The following is a 22788-nucleotide window of genomic DNA, read 5'->3' on the forward strand; positions in this document are numbered from 1 at the left end:
TTATCGTTACTTATGTATTTTTATTTCTAACTAACGTATTATCTTTTGTTACAGATACCGGATGCGGGATGTGTCAGTGATAAGTGTAGTGGTGTGTGTGCGTGAAAATGTGTTGTGTGTGTGTGAGGAGCCGGCGCAGAGCTGAATGATCACTTCCATAGAAGGTGAGAAAAATAAGTTTTTACAAAAAAATAACATTTTTGTACAAGCTTTTATCGCTGACTAATTTTCTTCCCACAGGCAACTAATACTCATCGATACGATTCTAAAAACCTTGAACATAATTAGGTTAAGTTGTTTTATCACGGAGTTCCTATGGCCACCTCCTGACTCTATCATCAGATCAGTTCGCCATACCATAATATAGCATTGTAATCCGACTCGGAAGTCGGGAAGTGGGTCAAATTTAACTTGCATGATTTGACCTGTACAAACTTACATAGTTACATACATCTTGAGTACATTGCAAGTTAAATAAAATCTTGTAAAATTGCTTCTTCTTACTTAAACTTTTATTATTCAAAAGTCTATTGTCCGTTTTTTTAGCAATAGAAAGAAGGTAAGCGATTTTGACGTCATTTTATTGAAAAATACTTTTGAAAAATAATACATATACGATCATTTACATTCTTGCTTTCATAAGTAATGTCGTACCTGATTTTTCAAAATCGTTTATCATTAAAAAGACATGTCAAAATAATTTATCTTTATTCTAATGCTAAAAAAACGAACTATACTCAAACCCAACCGCTACCCAAAGGTTATCTGGAAGAGATCGCTTTTTAGCGCCTGTTGTCTGCCTCTAAATTTAATCAATTGTTTATTTTTCTTGTATATTTTTACTGAGGTGTGCCAATAAAGAGTATTGTATCTTCTATCTATAGTTACTAGGTCAAGTGGGATATCATTTAAAAGAGCTTAAATTGTATATCCAGTGAAAAATATATTTCTTTATAAAAGAAAATACTAAAAAATACTATACCAGATAACGGTATATATAGTATTTTTTTACCGAAGTTTACCAGAACAAATTAACATTTTTTGTTACATTGACTAATGTTGCAAGTATTTAGTGGTTTATATACATATAAGAGCCTCGGTAGAGAGTACCATTTTGTACCATTTGGCGTTGAAACTCTAGGTCCATGAGGTCCCAGCCCAGCGCGCACAAGTTTATTGCAGAAATCGCGAAGTAGTCCATTGAATGAGTCCCTCCAAGGGGGGTCTAGAGTGCGTGAGTTAGTAACGTAAGATGTTTCTTCGGAAACATGTCAAGAGTCCCTAGGTAATAAACATACTAAAACCCCGGGACACTAGGAGGAGCCCCGGAGTGGGGGGAGGGGGGGAAAGGGTCCATTTTTTCATTTTTCGCTTAAATCTCAAAAACGGTACATGTTAGAGAAAAACTTTCAAGAAAAAGTTGAAAGGCCATAAAATTATCTACAAGTTATACCTAAATCATTTTTTTCTATTCCCAGCCGTTTTCGAGCTACATCCCATGAAAGGTGAAAAATTCGAAAACTTTTTATTTTACCAACTTAGGGTGCCCGCAGACGACCGTTTTTTTCTCCGTTTTTGTTGTGGATTGTAAGAAATGACGATGATAATGATGATGATGATGATGATGATGATGATGATGATGATGATGATGACTACTTTTTCATCCTTTTGGGTTGGGACGGTCCTGTTAAGAGTTCTTCTTCTATTATTTGTTCATCCTCAGATGTAGGTGATTCGTGGTGAAGCTCTTCGTCATCACCATCACCATCATCATCATCTTACGTCATATGAGAGGCACTAGAGGAAAAAAAAAAGTTCAAGTATCGTAACTACCCTAATAAAATTCAATTCCTCCTAAACGCCTCCATGGTGGAATCTGGTTTTTTTATCAATGATAGACCTAATTATGAGCAATCTATCGGTACCGGTCACAAGTTGCACTTTTGAGCTTTTTGGAAGAAAAAAAATAAAAATGTCAAGTTGCGTAACTATCCTAATATAATATTTTGACAATCGATTCCTCCTAAAGGCTTCCATGGAGGAATGTGTTTTTTTTACCAATGATAGACCTAATTAAGAGCAATCTATCAGTACCGGTCACAAGTTGCACTTTTGAGCTTTTTGGAAGAAAAAAAATAAAAAGTTCAAGTATCATAACTACCCTAATAAAATTCAATTCCCCGTAAACGCCTCCGTGGTGGAATCTGGTATTTTTATCAATGATAGATCTAATTATGAGCAATCTATCTGTACCGGTCACAAGTTGCACTTTTGAGTTTTTTGGAAGAAAAAAATAAAAAGATCAAGTTCAGTAACTCAAACTACCCTAATATAATATTTTGACAATCGATTCCTCCTAAAGGCTTCCATGGAGGAATGTGTTTATTTTACCAATTATAGACCTAATTAAGAGCAATCTATCAGTACCGGTCACAAGTTGCACATTTGAGTTTTTTGGAAGAAAGAAATATTTTTTGATCGAATTGATGTGATAAACATGGGTATGTAGTATGGGGAAATTGTTTGAGCCAAAATCATTTTTTACTGCGTGTAACTCAGAAACGGCTGGGAATAGAAAAAAATGATTTAGGTACAACTTGTAGATAATTTTATGGCCTTTCAACTTTTCCTTGAAAGTTTTTCTCTAACATGTACCGTTTTTGAGATTTAAGCGAAAAATGAAAAAATGGACCCTTTCCCCCCCTCCCCCCACTCCGGGGCTCCTCCTAGTGTCACGGGGTTTTAGTATGTTTATTACCTAGGGACTCTTGACATGTTTCCGAAGAAACATCTTACGTTACTAACTCACGCACTCTAGAACTTTTTATTCAATGGACTAAGCGTCTGGTTGAAGTAACTGGCGACCGAAGAGCAGGCGGCTTCCTCGCATGACGTATCAGTATTGCGATACAACGAGGAAATGCCGCAAGCATCCTTGGTACAATGCCTCAAGGGCTTCATTATGATATTTATGATAGAACACAGAACATAGAAAAAACTGTGACAAACGTATTACAAACAGCGTTGACCCACTTTTGACTGAGAAAAATATTTAGTACAGCCACAGTATTACTGATATCATAGCTACTTATCAGACGTATGTTTATGTATGTGCTATGACATGTTTAAAGATAACTATATTAGTTACTAAAAAGGTAAGTAAAGAACATGCTGAACATGGCACATTCGTTCCCGGTCACTTCAACATCTAGCAGCCCAGAGGCCTTTAAAAAGGTCTCCCATTCCATTCCATTTTGAAATTTTATTTTGACAGATCAAGTGTCATTTGTTTGGGTAGGTTTTGATGTCTAGGTGGTTAGTCTACATAAAGGTGCAGCAATTACGCAAAATTGAACCCTATCATTTTGAAACAAAGTTGCATGCTGTAGTGTGTCAAAAAGTACAGTTAGCTGCAGAAATAGGCAACCCCTTGTATATAAATGTGTAAACCGCCACTGTATTACTGATAAAGTAAGGACGCTAAACACAGATAATTTCGGTACCTACTAGAAATAACTGAAAACTACTGTGCAATTTGTGTGCCGTGTACATTATAAGTATTATGTGAGTTATCGCATGCGCACAATTATATTGCTGTCCCGCTGCTGATGCCGGTGGTCAATGCCACTGTATGAGTGGGACAGGAATATAATTATGCGCGTGCGACAAAGACAGGAACAGACTGCTCAATGTACGAAATTCATCGTGCATATCGGCCGTACTTTATCAATGCTATTTGCCAGACATGTGTGTTTATGTAACATATGTGCGCTATGTCATGTTTAAACATTAATAACTATATTACTAATAAGGTTAGACAGAACACATGGTCCAAGTCACTTTAAACTAGTTTAGACTTCTAAACATATGGCAGTATGTCAGTACAGTCAAGTATTTTCCCCTCCCAAATAGTCGGTGGCAAACAAGCATATGGCCCGCCTGATGGTAAGCACGCGCGTAGCCTATGTACGCCCACAACTCCAGAGTTACATGCGCGTTACTGACCCTAAAGCTAGCCAACTTTAACAACAACCATACACACACACATCAGATTTGTCAGTCAGATATGTCCAGAAGTCGTGTCTGGCGGACAAATCTTTCAATGAGAAATAGACACAGATTTGCCTGCCGGATGTCTGCCCAGTGCCTACTGTCCGTGCTCAAAACGAACGGATAGGACCAGGCCCGGATTTAGAGACCTAGGGCCCCTAGGTCCGGGCCTTGTGGATCCTAGATCGGACACGGGGCAGACAGATCTGAGCGGCTAACTGCGCGTGTGTGCGTAGTAACGGATATGTCCGTCTAATCGTACCTCAGTAGCGCTCTAATTTACGATTCCCACCGAACGGCTGGCTTGGCAGTCGGGCCGGGCGCGCTGGAGCTTTCACACCATGCATGAAATAATAATTAAAATGGCTATAATTTTGCTTAAAAGAATTAAGAACTACCCTAATTCCTCATGGAATCCATCATCAGAACTCAAGCTTGACAAAAATGTGGCTTTAAAACCTACCTGCTTCACAAACATGCGAAGAGAACAAATTGCCAAACGTGAACTATGCGGCGTTGAAGAGTTCCATTCTGTTCATCATCAGCCCTTCCGCTTCATCAAGGACAAAGTTTTACTCGTATGGAGCTTTATCGGTCTTTACCGTGTTTATGGAAGCTCTATGAGAAGAAATTTATGAATCGGCAATTCGGCATATCTTTAAGTATAGGATCATATGGCTATATCGTGGTCGTTTTGCTAGCCATTGTTTGACCAAAACTCTTCTCAGCTTCCTTTCTTCGAGACATATAAAACCGCCACAAATCACGGTTAGGTTTTGTTTCGAAAGAGACATTATTGCAGACAACCGTTACTAGTTATATCCGGATCACAACTGATCTCCGTCGCTCTGTGTGGCGTAGTCGCGGATCAGATGTGAGTACTGCTAAAGTAGGCCTTATTGGGATTAGTCCGGTTTCCTCACGATGTTTTCCTTCACCGGAAAGCAACTGGTAAATGTAGTGAATATAGTATAGTAAGAGATCTTTTGCTAAAAGGCACTTAAATATACATAAATGCAGTTCTTGCCATTATGTAGGTACTGACGTCCAAAAATCTTTTTTATTAACACTGAGTCATTGATTATCTGGCTGATTAGTCATACTAATGCACAATGTTTGGCTTCTAGTTGACTGAATCACTTATGGCATGGCCAAACCAGACGTTACGTTGAAATTAGGTAGATATATGAATGATCAATTCGGTGTGTTTTACTATTGGTACTAACAGAAACACTTAGGCTGCGTTTCCACAAGAGATGTCCCAGGATGTGTAGCGAGCGACGTGCTTGTTATGGCTCCTTTACACGATGGCTCAGCGCTGGACCAGCGAGATGGCCATGCGATGGTTGTGGCCCCTCTACACGATGGCCCAGCGCTGAATCAGTGAGATGACCATGCGATGGTTGAGAGCACGCACTATGGAATAGGCCAAGTGTAGATGCGTACGCGCCATCGGCATCGCTTGCCCACTACCTTTGATGTGCGGATGAAAAACCGACACCGTGGCCAAACCATCGCCATCCCGCCGCGCCATAAGCGTTCCGACAACACTACCCTCTCTACACGCTGGCCCATCTTAGTGGGCCAGTATGATGGTCCATCGTGTAGAGGAGCCATTAAGAACCAATAGAATCACATAATTTACCTATCATCGCTCAGCGTAGCTCTAGTTGCCACCTGCCAATGTGCCAATACATATGCATCCTCCTGTGACACATCTCTGGTGGAAACGCAGCCTTAATTGACCATTGGCGAATCTTATGTGTTTGCAATAATATCTAAAAGTCAGTTAACTGTTAACGATGGTTAAGTGTGGAGGAGTAAACTCACGATCGGGTAAAAGTTGAGACAATGCGGGTCAGTGACCCCGCGGATGTACACGTATTTGGACAAGCGCTTCACACGACTAGTTGTATGTATGTATGTATGTATAAACTCTTTATTGTATAAAATAAAAAATATAAATATGGCACAGGATAAGCAGTACAAAGGCAAACTTATCCCTTTAAGGGATTTCTTCCAGTTAACCTTTGAGTAGATGAGAGTTGATAAAGAATGGTAGACAAATATAGCACTGAGTACAATAGACTAGAGGAAAGTCAATAAAATTATAAAAGAGGGCGAAAATAAATAAATAAAATAGAAGTAATAGTATAACAAAGATATAGAATACCTATATTATATAAAATAATTATATATTTACAGTCACAAATAAGACTACTCTAGTTGTTTAGTTTCTACTGTATAATTATGTGTCTCGCTTTGTCTACGGCCGAGCGGATGGCATGCCAGATCTAGAGCAGAGTCCAACTGGGCAAGCGCCTCCACCTTACAGAAAACCGCAGCCAAATAACACTAGACCCTACTCATAATGTTGTGTTCCTGCCGTTGAGTAAGGTTGCCAGAGCACAACGAGGGCGCGGAGTATTAGGGTTGGCAACGCGGATGTAACTCCTCTGGAGTTGCAGGCGTCGATAGGCTACGCAGACTGCTTTGTCGTAGGGCCGTATGCTTGTTTGCCACCGACGGAGTATAAAATTATGTACAGGATGACTTTGAACATCGGAATTCAAGTTAGACTTATTTTTGCTTTTCCACGTATGCCTCAAGCGTATGTATGTGCGGACACCTGTTGAGAATGAGTTAGTATATCATATTGACATCTAAGGCAGTGTCTTACGTAAGCGAATAACTCGCGAACGCGAAGCGGCGCGGCGCGGGTGGATTCAATCCTTTGGTACCTATGGAAGTGTCCTACGTGGGCGATCTCCGAATGCTGTTGGGCCGCCGCGCCTTGCCGCGCCGCGTCGCATTCGCGAGTCATCGCTCACGTACGCCGCTGCGTTAGAGTTATAATTATAAATCTCGTGCGATATAAATATCTACCTGTAGTCAAACGACTCAAACGTTCAAAAACTCAACCATTGTACTTGCGGTACTGATTTACACCACAAACACAGCTCTTAGAGTATCCGTAGTTGGCTATAGAATTTGCTACACGAACGAAAGGAATTTCAAAATCTCAGTCAGCTGCAGAGAAAAGTGAACCGGCATAGAAGTTTGTATACAAAGGTGCTAGGCGAATAATATTGCTAACTGTACATTACTGAATTGACTGACATGTCGTGTGCGTGCATTCTCAATTCTTGTACCGATATACTTCATTAGATCTATTTTTATCGCATCGAATTGTTAACGAGGAATGAGTAAACTCGACGATCGGGTAAAAGTCAAGACAATGCCGGGTCTTTGACCTTCCGCTATTTGGCCACGCGCTTGTGCTAACAACACTGACCGTCGATAAACCTTACGTCATTGTGTTAAGAGTTATGAGAGCTAAGTTAATTGTGGTTTTGATAGGTACAGGATATGACTCTTTTTAATAGCTACATTGGTTTTAGTTAGGAATTCCATTTATGTACGATCACGATTTTGAGGTGCAGTTCAGCCAGCAGAGTTTTTGAAATATCGTAGGGATTTTTAGGGTTCCGTACCAAAAAGTACAAAAGGAACCCTTATTGGGCGTCTCTGTCCGTCCGTCGGTCTGTCACATTACCAAATATCTCGAGAACTACTTGAGCTATTGATGTGAAATTTGGAATAGTTGTGAACAACGCTAACCCAGACACTTTGAAAGTGTATTTTTATTTATTAAGTATACCTTGTGTAGTAGGCCTTGACAGCCGCTAAGCTTAAATGGGACTGGGCCGGCCGGACATATATGCCGTATGCAAAACGACTTATGGGCCAAGCACACTACCGATTGGACACCAAACATAGTGCGACGTCAAACGAGGTGGCGGCACGATCTTGACGTCTTTCAGAAAGAGTGGCCTAATATTGCCATAGATCGAGACGCGTGGAAGAAAGAGAGGGAGGCCTTTGCCCAGCAGTGGGACATAACAAGCTAACAAATAAATAATAAGATAAATAAATAAATAAGAATGGAAAATTCCTAATATAAAGAGCGGGCAAAATTTCAAAGTCTGGTTATTACGTCAAGTGAGGTATCAATTGCTCGCCAGGCGGTGCGTGAACATCTGCCCTGCAGCAATTCATTTACTTACTTGGACTCTATTGCCTAGGTAATAAGGGTGACCACATTTAGACTAAAATACCAATATCTCAGTTCTGCAATGGAATTCCGCTTGGTTCGCATAGAAATCATTTTTGAAGACCTATCCATAGATACCCCACATGTATGGGTTTGATGAAAAAAAAAATGAGTTTTAGTTCTAAGTATGGGGAGCCCCCAAAATTTATTGTTTTTTTCTATTTTTGTGTGAAAATCTTAATGCGGTTCACAGAATATCTACTTACCAAGTTTAAACAGTTCTTATAGTTTCGGAAAAAAGTGGCTGTGATATACGGACGGACAGATAGACAGACAGACATGACGAATCCATAAGGGTTCCGTTTTTTGCCATTTGGCTACGGAACCCTAAAAGAACCAGGACTATTTCCATACATTAAGTTTCGATTAGCGTTTTCTATCAGCGACTGACATCTTGGTTAGCCCCCCTAGAGTGTTGACCTCAAGTCATGTCTCATGTCATAGCGAACCAAATATAGTTGGAAGAGAAAAGCAACGTGGGCGACGATATAATGACCACTGGTTTATATTATGTTTCTGGCTAATCGGGTGTAATTGTTTGACCATTGGTCGCCTTTGTGTCTTTCTAATAAGGTTTTATTTAACATTGTCAGTTAAATTTCACATAGCATGGACGATGGTTGGGTACTGCTTAATGTACCCGTACTACCCACAGTCGCCTAACAAACAAGGTGGCCATTATAGAAACTGAACTCTATTGTCATTTTAACGGTCTCTGTAGTTGGTAAAGTGACCCTGCCTGCGTGCTGAAGGCCCTGGGTTCAAATTCACTAGTATATTTGTACTCTGAGCACGGATTTGGAGAAATTACTGCCTCGGAAAAAATACAGTCGGTAATAAAAGTTCGTGAAAAAAAATATTGTTCATAAAAACCGAAATTTAATTTGGAAACCAAGTCGTTCATTGATTAATTTACTTGATGTCACGAACCTGACCTAGGCCAAGGCTACCAAGTTACCCACACACACATGCGAACCCCCTACACCCAGTTAGCTGTTTAGGGGGGTCGCGAGCGGTGTATGGGGGTTTCTTATGGCATCAGCGCCGGGATGTCAAACAAGGACATGCTGGAGACAATTCGGCAGAATTGAGTGCCATTATCGCATAATTAGCAAACCGGTCGAATTAGAGTTCTATTGATACCTCGCCAGTTTTATCATTTTTTTAAACTAATTATTGTTGTAAGTCGCTAAATTCCTTGACGTCACAAACCTGACCTAGGCTACTTCCACATGCGTACCCCCTACTCCCCCAGTCAGCTGTTTAGGGGGCCGTGTGGGGTGTCTTGTGGTACCATCCAGTAGCGGGGGGTCAAACAACATACTTATTTTTAAGACCGCGTAGGATTAATCACCAAATTTAGCAACAGGCAAATCGGTGTGAATCCACTTATATTTAATTAAAAGCTTTTACTTACGGGTCAAATCTTGCAAGTTAAATTTGATCCACTGCCCGACTTCCAATCGAGCTGAAAATTTGCATACATATGCAAGTCGGGTGACGATGCAATATTATGGTACGAGTACAATCGAGCTGATCTGATAACGGAGACCAGACGTGGCCATAGGAACTGTGTGAAATAACGCAACCTAATTGTGTTTGGAGTTTTTATAATTGTCTCGATGAGTATTAGTTGCCTGTGGAAAGAAAAGTACAGTCAGCGACAAAAGCTTGTGCCAAACTTTTTTTTATTTCTATTGTAATTCCCTGAAAGCAGGTTTCATATGCTATGGCGACCGTATCGGGCATATAGGTACTTGTTGTCGCATTGTATATTGTTTATGATGTAGGCGGCAAACGAGCAGACTTGATGGTAAGCAATACTGTCGCCCATAGACACCAGTAACACCAGAGGGGTATAAGTGCATTGCCGGCCTTTAAGATGGGAGTACGCTCTTTTCTTGAAGGTCGCATTGGTCCGGAAATACCGCAGGCGACAGTTCATTCCACAGGTTAATTTGTATGTATGTTTGTCATCAACGTGGTAAAAAAAGTTCTATTCGCTGTCTCAATTGTTTTCCGTGACGTCACATACCTGACCTAGGTACTCTTTAACTCCCAAGTCAGCTGTTTAGGGGCGCAGCTTGGGTGGTATAGGGGTGGTGGGTACTTATTGCATGATCTAGTAACCTTGCAATATTTTTTGAGGAATTAGGTTTTCGTGTCATGCATGACTCATGATATTGTGCCCTGTGTAGATTCGTTTTTCTAATCCAATCCCGTAGATAACGAGCTGGTATAGTTATTTGTGTCTCAAGGGAGGAAAAGTAGGAAATTGCGTGCCGCGTGTAAAATTGTTACACGAGCCGAAGGCGAGGGTGGCTAACACGCGGGATGGAATGTCCTACGTTTCCTCCCGTGATGCGCATACTATTTTTCTGCTCGACGGAGGGCAGAAAAAACTATTTGTATAAAAAATAATCTGATATAAAGTCGTAATGTTGTATTAAGTAGATATTAAGACGATCCTAACTAGGAAACAAAACAAATTATTTTCAATTAATACTTTGATTTGTGTTTTAAGGTATTTACACTACTAACTATATATAAATTATAAACTTAAATAGAAATAGTCTTCTTACTACGCGGCTAACCTGACCACTAGGCCACCCGGCCACTCCAGCCATCCGGGGGTCATCCATTAATTACATCACACGTATTCTCTTAATTACCTACTGTTTTAATAACATGCTATAAGATACAACAAATTCATCAATAATTTCTTATACAGTCTTATTTTATTTGTCATAAAACGCGGCCCTGTTCATGTTGAAGTGGGCACCATACATGTGTATATATGTCCCAAATAGTACCAATGATCACTACAATTTTAAATACTTATTGCTCTTTTGCCTACATTAACATTTAGTACAAAAGTCTTTGTTTAGACATTTACGGTACTAATGTATATTACGTAACTTAGCTACACCCCTCAGGGTGGAGGGTGCCTTCCCGCCTGTCAATGTTGAATATTTTAACGATAAGCTATTACTGCGAATTATAGCGTGTTTATGTGACTGCTACATAATGAAAGGAATTAAAATACGAGTGTGGGTTTATTAAACGAACGAAGCGAGTTTCATAAAAGGATGAAACGAGTATTTTAATGCCTAATTATGAACAGTTACATACATTATTTTATCTACACACAAATTAATCTCTCTCTGATGTATTATTATTGACTAACCACATGTTACGGCTTACGGGCGTTGCTCTCTCGCGGCTATAAGGTAGCGTCTCCGAAATATCTTTGTCACTCATTTTACACCATTTTTTTTTGCTATCGGATACGGGGTCATCCATTTATTACATCGCACAATATTTTGACTTTTGGACCCCCCCTGTTACACTTTTTCGTATCTACTTAACACGTACTGTCACATTCGGTGATGATGATATGGATGATGATTCCTAGTCAGTTTAAAACCAACTTATTTTATACTAGCTTACAAACTAATTAAAAGATAAACTAAACGTGAAATAGTAGAAAACGAAAAAAAATCACGTATGTCAAGCATCCGTATCCCCGTACTTTTTTATTCAGAGACAAACAGTCGGGGGCCGACTGCCATATCGTTCGATATCAATTAGCGTGTGCATATAATTTTTACATCTGACCCACTTACCCACTTGTACTACTGACTATACTATTATATCATTTACCTATACCCACTATAAACCTAAGGGCCTACGGTAGCTGACGCGGACGCCCGCCGCGTGCGCACGCACTTGGGTGCTATTTGTAGGTGAAATCCGCCGCACGCGTCCGCTTCAGTAGCGTTGCTCATACTATTTTTCGTTAATCCGCTCGTCCGCTCCGTGCACCCGCGCCAACTAGCGGAGGCCCTAACATGAACTTGCCTTCATTTATGAGTAAATGATATCGGCCTCGGCAGCGTTATAAAATTGCTATGTATTGTGGTATTATCATGACATTCATGACAGTTAATTGGTCAATCATGAACCTTATTTGAAAGGCATAAAGTCCATAAATAATCAGTTATGTTGCTAGTTTGATGTCTTCACAGTAAACTGATTTATCATAACCCAATAAAGGTTAACCCAACCAAGACATAAGATATATCGATGGTCAGATAAGAGTGGCCATCCATTAATTACGTCACTCGTTTAGGGGAATGTTGTGACAAGGAGGAGGGGGAGTCACAAACTTTGTGCCGTCACAGTAATTTCATCTGTAGCCGAAATTTGTGTTGATTTTTTGGATTCGTTGTCAATATCGTTTACAATAAATCTTTTCTATTCGTGTTTTATTTTCCTAATCGGTTGTGTCACTTTATTGTACACATAAGGGACAGGTAAAGATACAATAAACACAATATATTGTTGGAAGTGCTGATATCGATAAAAAATTGACATATTATACTTATGTAACGCCACACGGTGTGGCGTGTTTGTGTGGCCCACACCAGGGGGAGGGGGTTGCCAAATGTGACCAGGTGTTACAGGGGGGGGGGGAAAGGTAAATAATCATAAAATGCGTGTGACGTAATTTATGGATGATCCCAGAGTTTTTATGTCATTTGCACTGTTAACTGACTTTACATGAACCTTATCACAAAGACATAAGGTCGAACGATGTTCAATATGTAGATGTTGGTAATATCTACATAATTAACTAACCTTTCGTAACCCTTATCACAAACACATACGGTGTATAAAAGTCAGTTAAATATTGCTGGTAGTAATGATCGGTGGACTTGACCCGCTTTCAACGTAATTATTGATTAACAAGACAAATGTACATGTCACCAGGGTTTATACTCGGTTGTTGAATTGTTGACGTGTTATATTGAGATTTGTCACACAGTTACTAAAAAACATACGTAGGTCACATTCGAGAAAGTTCACGCTAAGAAAGCATTGATGTTAATGCAAAAAAAAAACATATCTATCTCAGCGACCCTGTGGGCTGGATCGGCCGAGAAGAAGACAGTGCTTTTAAGAGATTTTTGTTTTATTGCTATTCAATGTAGAATTGAAAAAGGAACAATAAACGTAGTATACATAAAAATAAATAAAGCTATAGTGCCTATTTTACTACGCATCTCCTCCAGGAATACGAAACCCAGCAAGATTTTCAAATCGTTGACTATATTGATATTCTATATTATACTTCTATTTTACCTTACGCATTCAGTGACCGTGTCTTACCATGCTCTTGTTCGTTTTCAGACGCGGTATGGAGAAGGAGAATGGGGAAGGCAGCGACGCCGGCAAGCCGCCGCCCGACGGGCTGCTCGACGCCGCGGGGCTCTTCGGAGGTAATCATCATCATTATTGACCTGTACGCTAAACGTACAGGTTGGAACCCGGCGACGTGTCGCGACTGCAGGTTTCTATGTGTTTCTATGTAATACCATTCGAAGTCAACTACGCGTCGCCATGCAGCAGAGCAGTAGTCATGCGCAATTAACACAGACATGACGTCGTCTGCAATCGGGACACGTCGCTGGGTTCCAACTTGTACCTTAAAGGCGAAGTTTAAAAAGCCATGTCACTACCACTATCACCAATATTCATCCAATGCTACGCTAGAGGAGTTGGGACCCAAGAATTACTAGAATTTCTTTGCAGTTGTATACAAAAACAAATGCAAAATTCTTTACTTCCTTAAAATGCACATGGCCATGATTTCGGGGATGGAGCCGCTCGGTAAGCAAAGAATTGCCTGTGTTGGGAGGCACCGCTCTTCCCTACGTTAACAACAAAACAACAAGTAGATTATTTATACAAGATATGATATATCGCTGGCATTATTTTGAGAATGTATGTATATGTTTTTGTGTTAATAAAAAAAAAATCTAAAAATAAAATTTCTAAATATTTAATAAAAACAATAAGACAACACTTACAAAATAATTACGTTAAAGATGCTTATAAATTAAGTATTCAATTTTAACACTTATTTTATTGTATGGTTTCCTCACGATGTTATCTTTCATCAGTTTTATCGAAGAGCAAGCACGTCTAGCACGTGTTACGACAGACGCGACTAGTGACTTGCTTGATGTCTGAAGTCTAGTAGCCATACCACGAGTTGACACTTGACGTTTACGTTAGTGATTGCGTAAACTCGATTGCTGTCATCTCGCTCGTACTGATATACAGGGTTCTTTTTGAGTAGTTAGCCATACGGTAATATAAGTTCATCGGTAAGTGGACCCGGGTATGTCCTTAAACTACATCCAAAAGAGAGCTATGGGCATCTTGAATGTCATCTCGCTTTGTGAGGTAGAACACAGCACAGCGGATGACATTCCAGATCTAGAGCAGAGCCCAACTGGGGAAGTACCTCCACCTTACAGAAAACCGCAGCCAAATAACACTAGACCCTACTCATAGTGTTGTGTTCCTGCTGGTGCCAGAGCTCAACGAGGGTGCGGAGTGTTAGGGTCGGCAACGCATGTAACTCCTGTGGAGTTGGAGGCGTACATAGGCTACGGATAGTGCTTACCATCAGGCGGGCTGTATGCTTGTTTGCCACCGACGTAGTGTATAAAAAAAGTTGCGAAATCTCCAAAAATATTAGTGACATAAAAATAGGAGAATAGAGTTATTGAGGTAAAATGTTAAAACCCGCGCGATCGTAAATTTTTCCGTCTAAGGTTTCGCGCGGCGCGCCATTTTTTTTGTTTCTTTCTAATTGTCTGGCTTTACGCGCCCTCTTAAAAAATAATCGACCTCAGACAATTCAAAATTTATTAATCCTGACGGAGATTATGTAAAACGAGTACATATATTCGAATCTTCTAAAACGCGCTTCCGTTGTTCACAAGATATCTCAAACTTGGAACCGTTACAAAATCGACCTTGTGTCTGTTACTACAGAGATAACAATAGAATGAATAGAGAAACGAACCTAACCTACCTAACCGTCTACGAAATGACGTAATTTGTTTGCAATAACGCGTCTCTTACGTCATTTGGTTGTTAGATAGCTCTCGTAAACAGAATGACGTCATGCAATACTACAGACGCGGTTGTTACGCTCTTTCAATTTTGCGACAAATACCTCGTTGTGTATAACGTAGATTACAGAGTCGAACGTTCAGTCGCCCAGTGTTATTGTGACCCCGAGATCAGGTACAGTAGAGTCGAACCAAGTTAAATGTGCATGGTATTCGTACACACTCGTCGTGACACCCTGAGGCAGGACGAGAATCAATGTGTACATAATGCTCCCTTCTGGTCTCGCTCTTCCTCGTCTCGTCTCGTGCTTCTGGATCGGAGCGGTGCCGAGACGCCCGAGACTCGGCATGACATTTATAATAGAATTTTTCTTTTGTTTCATGCATTTTCATTCAATTTTTGGCCTAATGGGTAGTGACAGTGACCCTGCCCTATGAAGCTATATTTATTCTCATGCAAATGAAATTCATCCTAATTTATAAGGCTATACTGGTTTTTATGGGCGTTCAACTCGTTTCCGCTCCATCAGCTGTTGTAACAGCGCCGTGGAGTACAGGTCACTGGCCTCGATGACAAGAAACCAACTTACAAATGCGGTTGTTATCACTCTTATGAAGTCCGTGCAAGGTTGCTTTTGGTGTGAATAAGCCGTTGTGTAAGGTTGCTTTGTGATGGCAAGAAACCAACTTGCAAATGCGGTTGTTATCACTCTTGTGTAGTACGTGTATGGTCGATTTTTTTTCAATAAATTGTTTGGTACATTTAGTTATTAGGTGATAAGTTATCAATGTTGCAATCGTTTCGCGTTTCTCTTAATTCTTGGTTAATCTTGGAATAGTTATCCTATATAGTTTGTGTATATAAATAATTCAAGTGCGTATTTACTAGTGAAGTTGGAAATAAAAGATAATATTGTGTATATTATACTGGCGGCCAAGCTGATGGCCAAGCGCTGGACCAGCGAGATGGCCATGCAATGGTTGAGAGCACGCACTGTGGAATGGGCCACGTGTAGATGCGTATGCACCGTCGCTAGCCCACTATACCTTTAATGTGCGGACGAAAAACTGACACCGTGGCCATCTCGCCGTCAGCCATCCAATCCAACACCAGTACCCTCTATACGCCGGCCCATCTTAGTGGGCCAATTTGGCCATCTTGATGGCCCATCGTGTAGAGGAGCCATAAAATGGGACTGGGCTGGTCACGTCTGCCTAATGCCGAATGAGTTTTGGAACGGAATCAATACCTACGGAGTGCAGCACCTGGAGCCGGAAAATTCAAATCGGGGATCTGGCAGACACCGGCGGCGATGGTGAGATGAACTTGACTCCTTCTTCAAGGAGATCTAAGGACAAGTTGGGTGGAGTGGAGGCCCTTGCCCAGCAGTGAAACGAGACAAGCTCCAAATAACTCCTCGAATTGTACCAAATAACCTCGATTGCCTTAGGTGCTCAGTTTAGTAATTGAGGTGTTGCGGGTATCCTTGGGCGACGGCTTTCTCGAGAACGGCACAACTATAATTTGCCTCTTATATCATAAGATTCATAAGGCCGCGGACTGGACGCACGCGCCGCCCGGTTCCGAGCGGCACGATCAAAAAGTATAGACTTGAATGAATCTGTTTTGGCCGACAGCGACGGACGCTTGCCGCGTCGCCCGTCGCCCCGCTCGCCGCGCCGCGCATCGCGTGCGGCCTAAAAAGGTGGCTTGTGCGATAATCAGATGAAAATCACAATAACAACTTATTGATGACCGACCCAGTTTAAAACGGGTTTGTAGATCGAGCGTTTATTTGTAAACATTGCTCGTCGACACTTATAATAGCTGAAGCATCGCTTACATTACGCAATTTACTGTCGGTGCAGTTACGGACTTTAATTGTTGAGCCGTTTAGGGTTCAAGCTAATTTAACCCACTTATTCATAAACGTCTACTAAAGTTAACAAGCCGCTAATAATCGTTTGTCCCTTCCATCATACCAATCCGTCGGAAAGGGACAAACGATAACGGCTTGTTAACTCTAGTAGACGTTTATGAATAAGAACTGTATGCAATCTCCAATGTCATGTAAACCCAGTCAACAATTACAGTCCGTGACTGTACAGTCGCTATCAGATATATCGGAGAGGCCAAGGTGCTCACAAATATCTGAAAACGCCTTTATTGTCAAGGCGTTAGAGTGCTTTTTTAGATATTTTTGAGCACTTCGACCACCACCATCCATACATAAAATATTTTGCACTTCACGTTAACCCTAGTACCTATTTTGATTACTTTACGTATAGCAACAGTATTTAATTTCTGAAATTGAAATGGTCTTTGGGAATCTTACATTATTTCAATAATAAAGTACAAAAATAACTTTGACGACCGGTCTGGCCTAGTGGGTAGTGACCCTGCCTATGATGCCGATGGTCCCGGGTTCAAATCCTGGTAAGGGCATTTATTCGTGTGGATGAGCATGGATATTATTTTGTTCCTGAGTCATGGGTGTTTTCTATGTATTTAAGTATTTATAAATTATATATATCGTTGTCTAAGTACCCTCAACACAAGCCTTATTGAGCTTACTGTGGGACTTAGTCAATTTGTGTAACCATGTCCTATAATAAAAATAAAAAATAAAGCTACATTTAGGCCGCCTGGATGACTTATATGAGAATGATGTGAGTAACAGGAGTGTTCATACAGAAATAGATGCGATGACCGAATCGTCACTTTAATATTGTTGCGGGCTATTTCAGGGTTTGATCGTTTGTGTCAACGTGCGGTGTCCTTCCATATTGACCTTACACTTCTAAAACGCACCAAACAATAAAAAAATTGTAGCTGATATTGAAATAAATAGGAAACAAAAGAAATGCAAGGATCCTTCGCCGGACGATATCGGCCTGCCAGTTATTCTTATTCGCAAAAGCTGACAATCGCGAATAACTGACAGGCCGATATCGTCCGGTGAACTGGTAATCAGTGGGCCCCTTAACACAAAATAAATTAAAACGCGTCAGTCACATCGCATCAAAGTTTCCATTCAGCAAATAAGCGTTGGTTGATTGTAGAAGTGCTGTAAAGTCTCATAAAAATATTATAAGCTTTCATATTTTCACAGCTGATGCAAATGATCCTTGATTCGATTAAAACTTCTTCAATATTACCAAGTCATTCATTGCAGTAAGCTTTCTCCCATTATTGGGAATTAGAATTAGACAACTATTTGATTTAGAATCACTGATTTGCAAGTCATGAGGTTAATGTTTGGCATGGTGGGCAATGTGGAACAATTTTACGATACGTATCTGGTGTGTATAGGGTTTAAATCATCATTCAATAGAAACGGTAGGAACTTGAGTCTTTTGAGTCTGATTTTAAAAACTCTACTCGTTTTTACGAAACTCGGCGCTTAAAAAACTTCCGAGAAAAATAACAAACAAACAAATTTTTGTTCAGAGAAAAAAATAGTTTATAACATCTGTATTCATTACCTGTAATGCACAATATATAAATGAAAATGATTCTAAATGAGTCTTTTAAGTCCCGAGGCGAGTCAATTGAGTCTTTTTTAAGAGAACTCAAAAGGACTCGAGTCTCCGAATAAAGACTCCGTCAACAATTTCATAGGTTTAACCTAAATAAAAGCAAAGAAATAGTGCGTTATTGTACAATTTGTGTGCCTAATCCACGAATATTGCTTAAAGACAAAGTATTTCGAAATTTTGCAGACAAAAAATTGAGAGCTCTCTGAAGAGGACTCAAGTCCCTACAACAGACTCGAGTCTCTAACAAGTTGAAAAGAACTCGAGTTTAGACTTAATATATGAGTCTGAAAAACTGAGTCGAGTTTCAAAGCAGAAGATTTAAAGGATTCGAGTCTTAAACCAACACTAATTTCAAATTGTCAAATCATCAAGTCACTAGATTTGTTTGCCTGAATCATTTGCCAAAAGCCACGTAATGTACCTTTATAAAGTGTTTTGTTTGTGAGAGTGCGGTTAGTAGGTATGTAAATAACTATTAATACTTAACGAGTAATTCTTTATATAAAGTATCTAATATTACATCAAGCTCTAGTTATCAGATTTCTTGGTTTATAATTGTGTTGCGTCGGTTCACTTTCGTTTTACATAAATTAAATAACATATTACATTGATTATCCATATTAGTAATTATATTTTGTAATTTTATGTTACACAAGAGGACATTATTACACAAGTTGACTAAGTCCCACAGTAAGCTCAATAAGGCTTGTGTTGAGGCTACTTAGACAACGATATATATAATATATAAATATTTATAAATACTTAAATACATAGAAAACACACATGACTCAGGAATCAATATCCATGCTCATCACACGAATAAATGCCCTTACCAGGATTTGAACCCGGGACCATCAGCTTCATAGGCAGGGTCACTACCCACTAGGCCAGACCGGTCGTCCAACCAATAAATAAAATCAATAAAATCTAATATGCCAGAGTGGGTACCTAACCTACTTAAGTGTCGGCACTGACTGTACAATTATTGGGTATATTTTAGTGCAATTGGTTCCTAGGCTTCATTCTCTGGTTAACGCCGTAGGTACAGGATCATGCTCTTAACCTCTTAATATGTACAACGTACACTCCGTAACAATCTAATCAGAACCATTCATAAACCAAATAAAGCAGTGTTTCTTTCGTTCAATTGCTTCCTCTAAAAAATGAAATTCATCCTAATTTACTATGCAATAAGGTTCAAATAAAAATAGGACTTACAAGGATAAGTATGGCGTGAATAGAGAGCAAAGCTTTCAACTGCTATATTTGTGTTAATCTTGTATCTGTTTCCATTCCAGCATACTGGGGCCGCGACGGCGCGGGCGGCGCGGCGCAGGCCCAGGCCCAGGCTCAGGCGCAGGCTGCGCTGTTCGGCTTCGGCGGGCGCTACCCCACACCTCAGAGCTCGCTCGGCGGTCACAGCCAGGCGTCCTTCCATCCTGCAGCCAGTGAGTAATAGAAGATATATCCTTTTCTCTCTAGTCAGGACCGTAAACCGGTCTGTCTGAAGAGACAGCCCTGTTCGGCAGGCGATACCCCACGCCGCAGAGCTCGCTCGGTGGTCATGGCCAGGCGTCCTTTCATCCTGCGCCTAGTAAGTATTAGATCATCTACTAAGCATAATTAAACCAAGTCCTGTTCGGCTTCGGCGGGTGCTACCCCACGCCGCAGAACTCCTTCGGCGGCAAAGCCGTCCTGCCGCCAGTGAGTATTAGAAGATATATCCCTCTCTTTCTAATCAGAGCGTAGAACTATTTGTCAGAAGAAACAGCGCTGTTCAGCTTCGGCGGGCGCTACCCCACGCCGCAGAGCTCGCTCGGCGGCCATAGCCAGGCGTCCTTGCATCCTGGCGTCAGTGAGTATTAGAAAATGCTCCGTCATCACATTGACAGTCGAACTGAGATGCAAACTGCTGCCACGGGGTGAGGGAATTTCATAAGGTGCTCGGAGAGTGATGACGTTTTGTTTATGGCTAAATGTGTGATATTTGTAATTATCATACTTAATACCTTTTGTTAACCACATTTAATGCAAATAAAGAACTTACTTTTTACGGAAATTATAAATAAAAATAATCTTTTCAATTTTCAGGTGCAGCATGGTGGTCCATGGCGTCTCACCTAGCGGCCCAAGACTATCTGGCTCGAATACAAGCCTCTGGTCTGGGGTTCGGCGGGCCGCTTGGTGATCCTTACTCGGCGCTCTCTGCGTTATCGGCCAAACCTGGGAAGGGCAAGCCGCAACAGAGAAATGAGAGGTATTATCGCCAGTATTTCAGGTTCCATGGTGCTCCTACTATCTGGCTCGAACACAAGCCTCTGGTCTGGGGTTCGGCGGGCCGCTCGGAGATCCTTACTTAGCGCTGTCTATCGGCCAAGCCTGGGAAGGGCAAGCTGCAGCAGAGGAATGAGAGGTTACTACCACCATTATTTCAGGATCCATGGTGGTTCATGGCAGCCAAAGACTATCTGGCTAGAATACAAGCCTCTGGTCTAGGGTTCGGCGGGCCGCTTGGAGATCCTTACTCAGCTTTATCTGCGTTATCGGCGGCAGGAGCAAGCAGCAGCAGAGGAATGAGAGGTGATACCACCCTCATTTTATCTCCTAAGTTCCATCTCCATCCGTCTGACGACGGATTGGCCTTATTGGCGTTTTATAATCGAAAGAAACAAAAGAAATGAAACTCTGTTCCAATTTAAAATGGTTGTAATTTATTTAAAATAGCTACGACCTTAAGTTTGGATAATAACGATGGAATATCTATCGCTGTCATACTGCTAATATAGTATTAATAACCTGTTAATACTACAAAATGAGATGATTGGCCGAATGACCGGATCACGTGGGTTTGTTTGTTTACATTCATATTTGTTCAAATTAGATACGTATTATACCTACCTATACCTATATATATGGTCGAATGTACTGTTTAAAGAAGTAAATACTTTATAGCTTGACAATGCAACCCAATAGCGTTTATGAAAATCCTTTTAGTACTTGGAGGTAAAACTTTTAACGCTTACGGCACTCCAATAGTAACCAACGGTGGGTATTTCGGTGGTTACGTGAATGTACCATCACTCATCAGCCGTGAAAGTGCATGCCGACTTTATCAACGAATTCATTCTCCATGCAATTTCGCAGCTCACAATACCTACACTTAGCTGCAGAGATAGTTGACCCTGCTGCAAATTTCCATACAAGGGGTGTGTCAGTTTATGTTTCCAGCTGACTGTACAAGTACATGACTGTAAGATTACATTTTTTTTTCTGCAGGTCCGGGCGGAGTAGCACATCATCGAGTGCATCGACGAAGGAGAAGAGTCAATCCACCGGCAACTCGCAGCCGAGTATGAGTGAGTGGGGCACGTATCACTCTTACTGCTAAGCGTTGGAATTTGCTTGTACATAGCATAGGTTTGGACTCGGGAGTAGAATAAAGCCGAATCCATTAGGGACTCCCTAGTGGAGACGCTGCCTCAATCTGAGGCACGCCGCGACACGAGGCAAATTCGTCGCCGTGAGCTGAGCCAAATTTTGTCGGTTATTTTGGCGTGCTCAAAGGAGCCTCGTTGCGAGCCGTGCATTTGATGGAGACGGGCTCGCGCTGTACGGAGTTGCTCGCTCCGTAACTAGCTTGATCCGTAATGTGCCTCGAGCCTATGCCTTAGAGCGAGCAGCCTCAAACTGAGGCTGTTTGCTTCAAGTGAAGGCTGTTTGCCCTGATGCTGCCTCAACCTGAAACACGTGGTTGAGGCAACGTCTCCCCTTGCGCGGCCTCGGAACGAGGCAGCCGCTCGACCCGAGGCTGCCTCTAGTGGGTATGCGGCTTATGAGGGGCATGTACCGCTCTTACTGCTATACGCTTTAGGGTTATAATTCTCTTGTGGGTTTTCTCTGTATTGTTTTTTTATTGAGGTGTGCAAAAAAGAGTGTTCGTATTGTATTGTATAGTGCGACATGACCACGGGATCCTAATCGTCATCAAGTGCGTCGTCAATCATAGCTGCTAATGCTTTAGATTAGAACTACTTATAATTCGCCTATTTTGTAGCATAGGTCGTGAGGTCAGGAGGTTCACGAGTGGGGCTATTGTCTTAGCTTTAGAGTTGTAATTCGCTTGTACTCTAGCAAAGGTTATAGGCCAGAGCACAT

The 22788-nt window shown here is 41.1% G+C and overlaps 1 protein-coding gene across 1 annotated transcript in view; it reads left to right on the plus strand.

Annotated features, from left to right (window-relative positions):
- Window positions 1-22788, plus strand: part of LOC133531852 (uncharacterized) — a 148093-nt gene that overhangs the window by 38144 nt on the left and 87161 nt on the right. The window contains exons 2-6 of the mRNA XM_061870247.1: window positions 55-164; window positions 13358-13446; window positions 19932-20081; window positions 20725-20890; window positions 21910-21998. Coding sequence (XP_061726231.1) covers window positions 13365-13446; window positions 19932-20081; window positions 20725-20890; window positions 21910-21998 — 487 coding nt within the window. The 5' untranslated portion in view covers window positions 55-164; window positions 13358-13364. The remainder of the gene's footprint in view (window positions 1-54; window positions 165-13357; window positions 13447-19931; window positions 20082-20724; window positions 20891-21909; window positions 21999-22788) is intronic.

Source organism: Cydia pomonella, chromosome 26 (genome assembly GCF_033807575.1).
Source record: "Cydia pomonella isolate Wapato2018A chromosome 26, ilCydPomo1, whole genome shotgun sequence".
In the NCBI taxonomy this organism is placed as follows: Eukaryota; Metazoa; Arthropoda; class Insecta; order Lepidoptera; family Tortricidae; genus Cydia; species Cydia pomonella.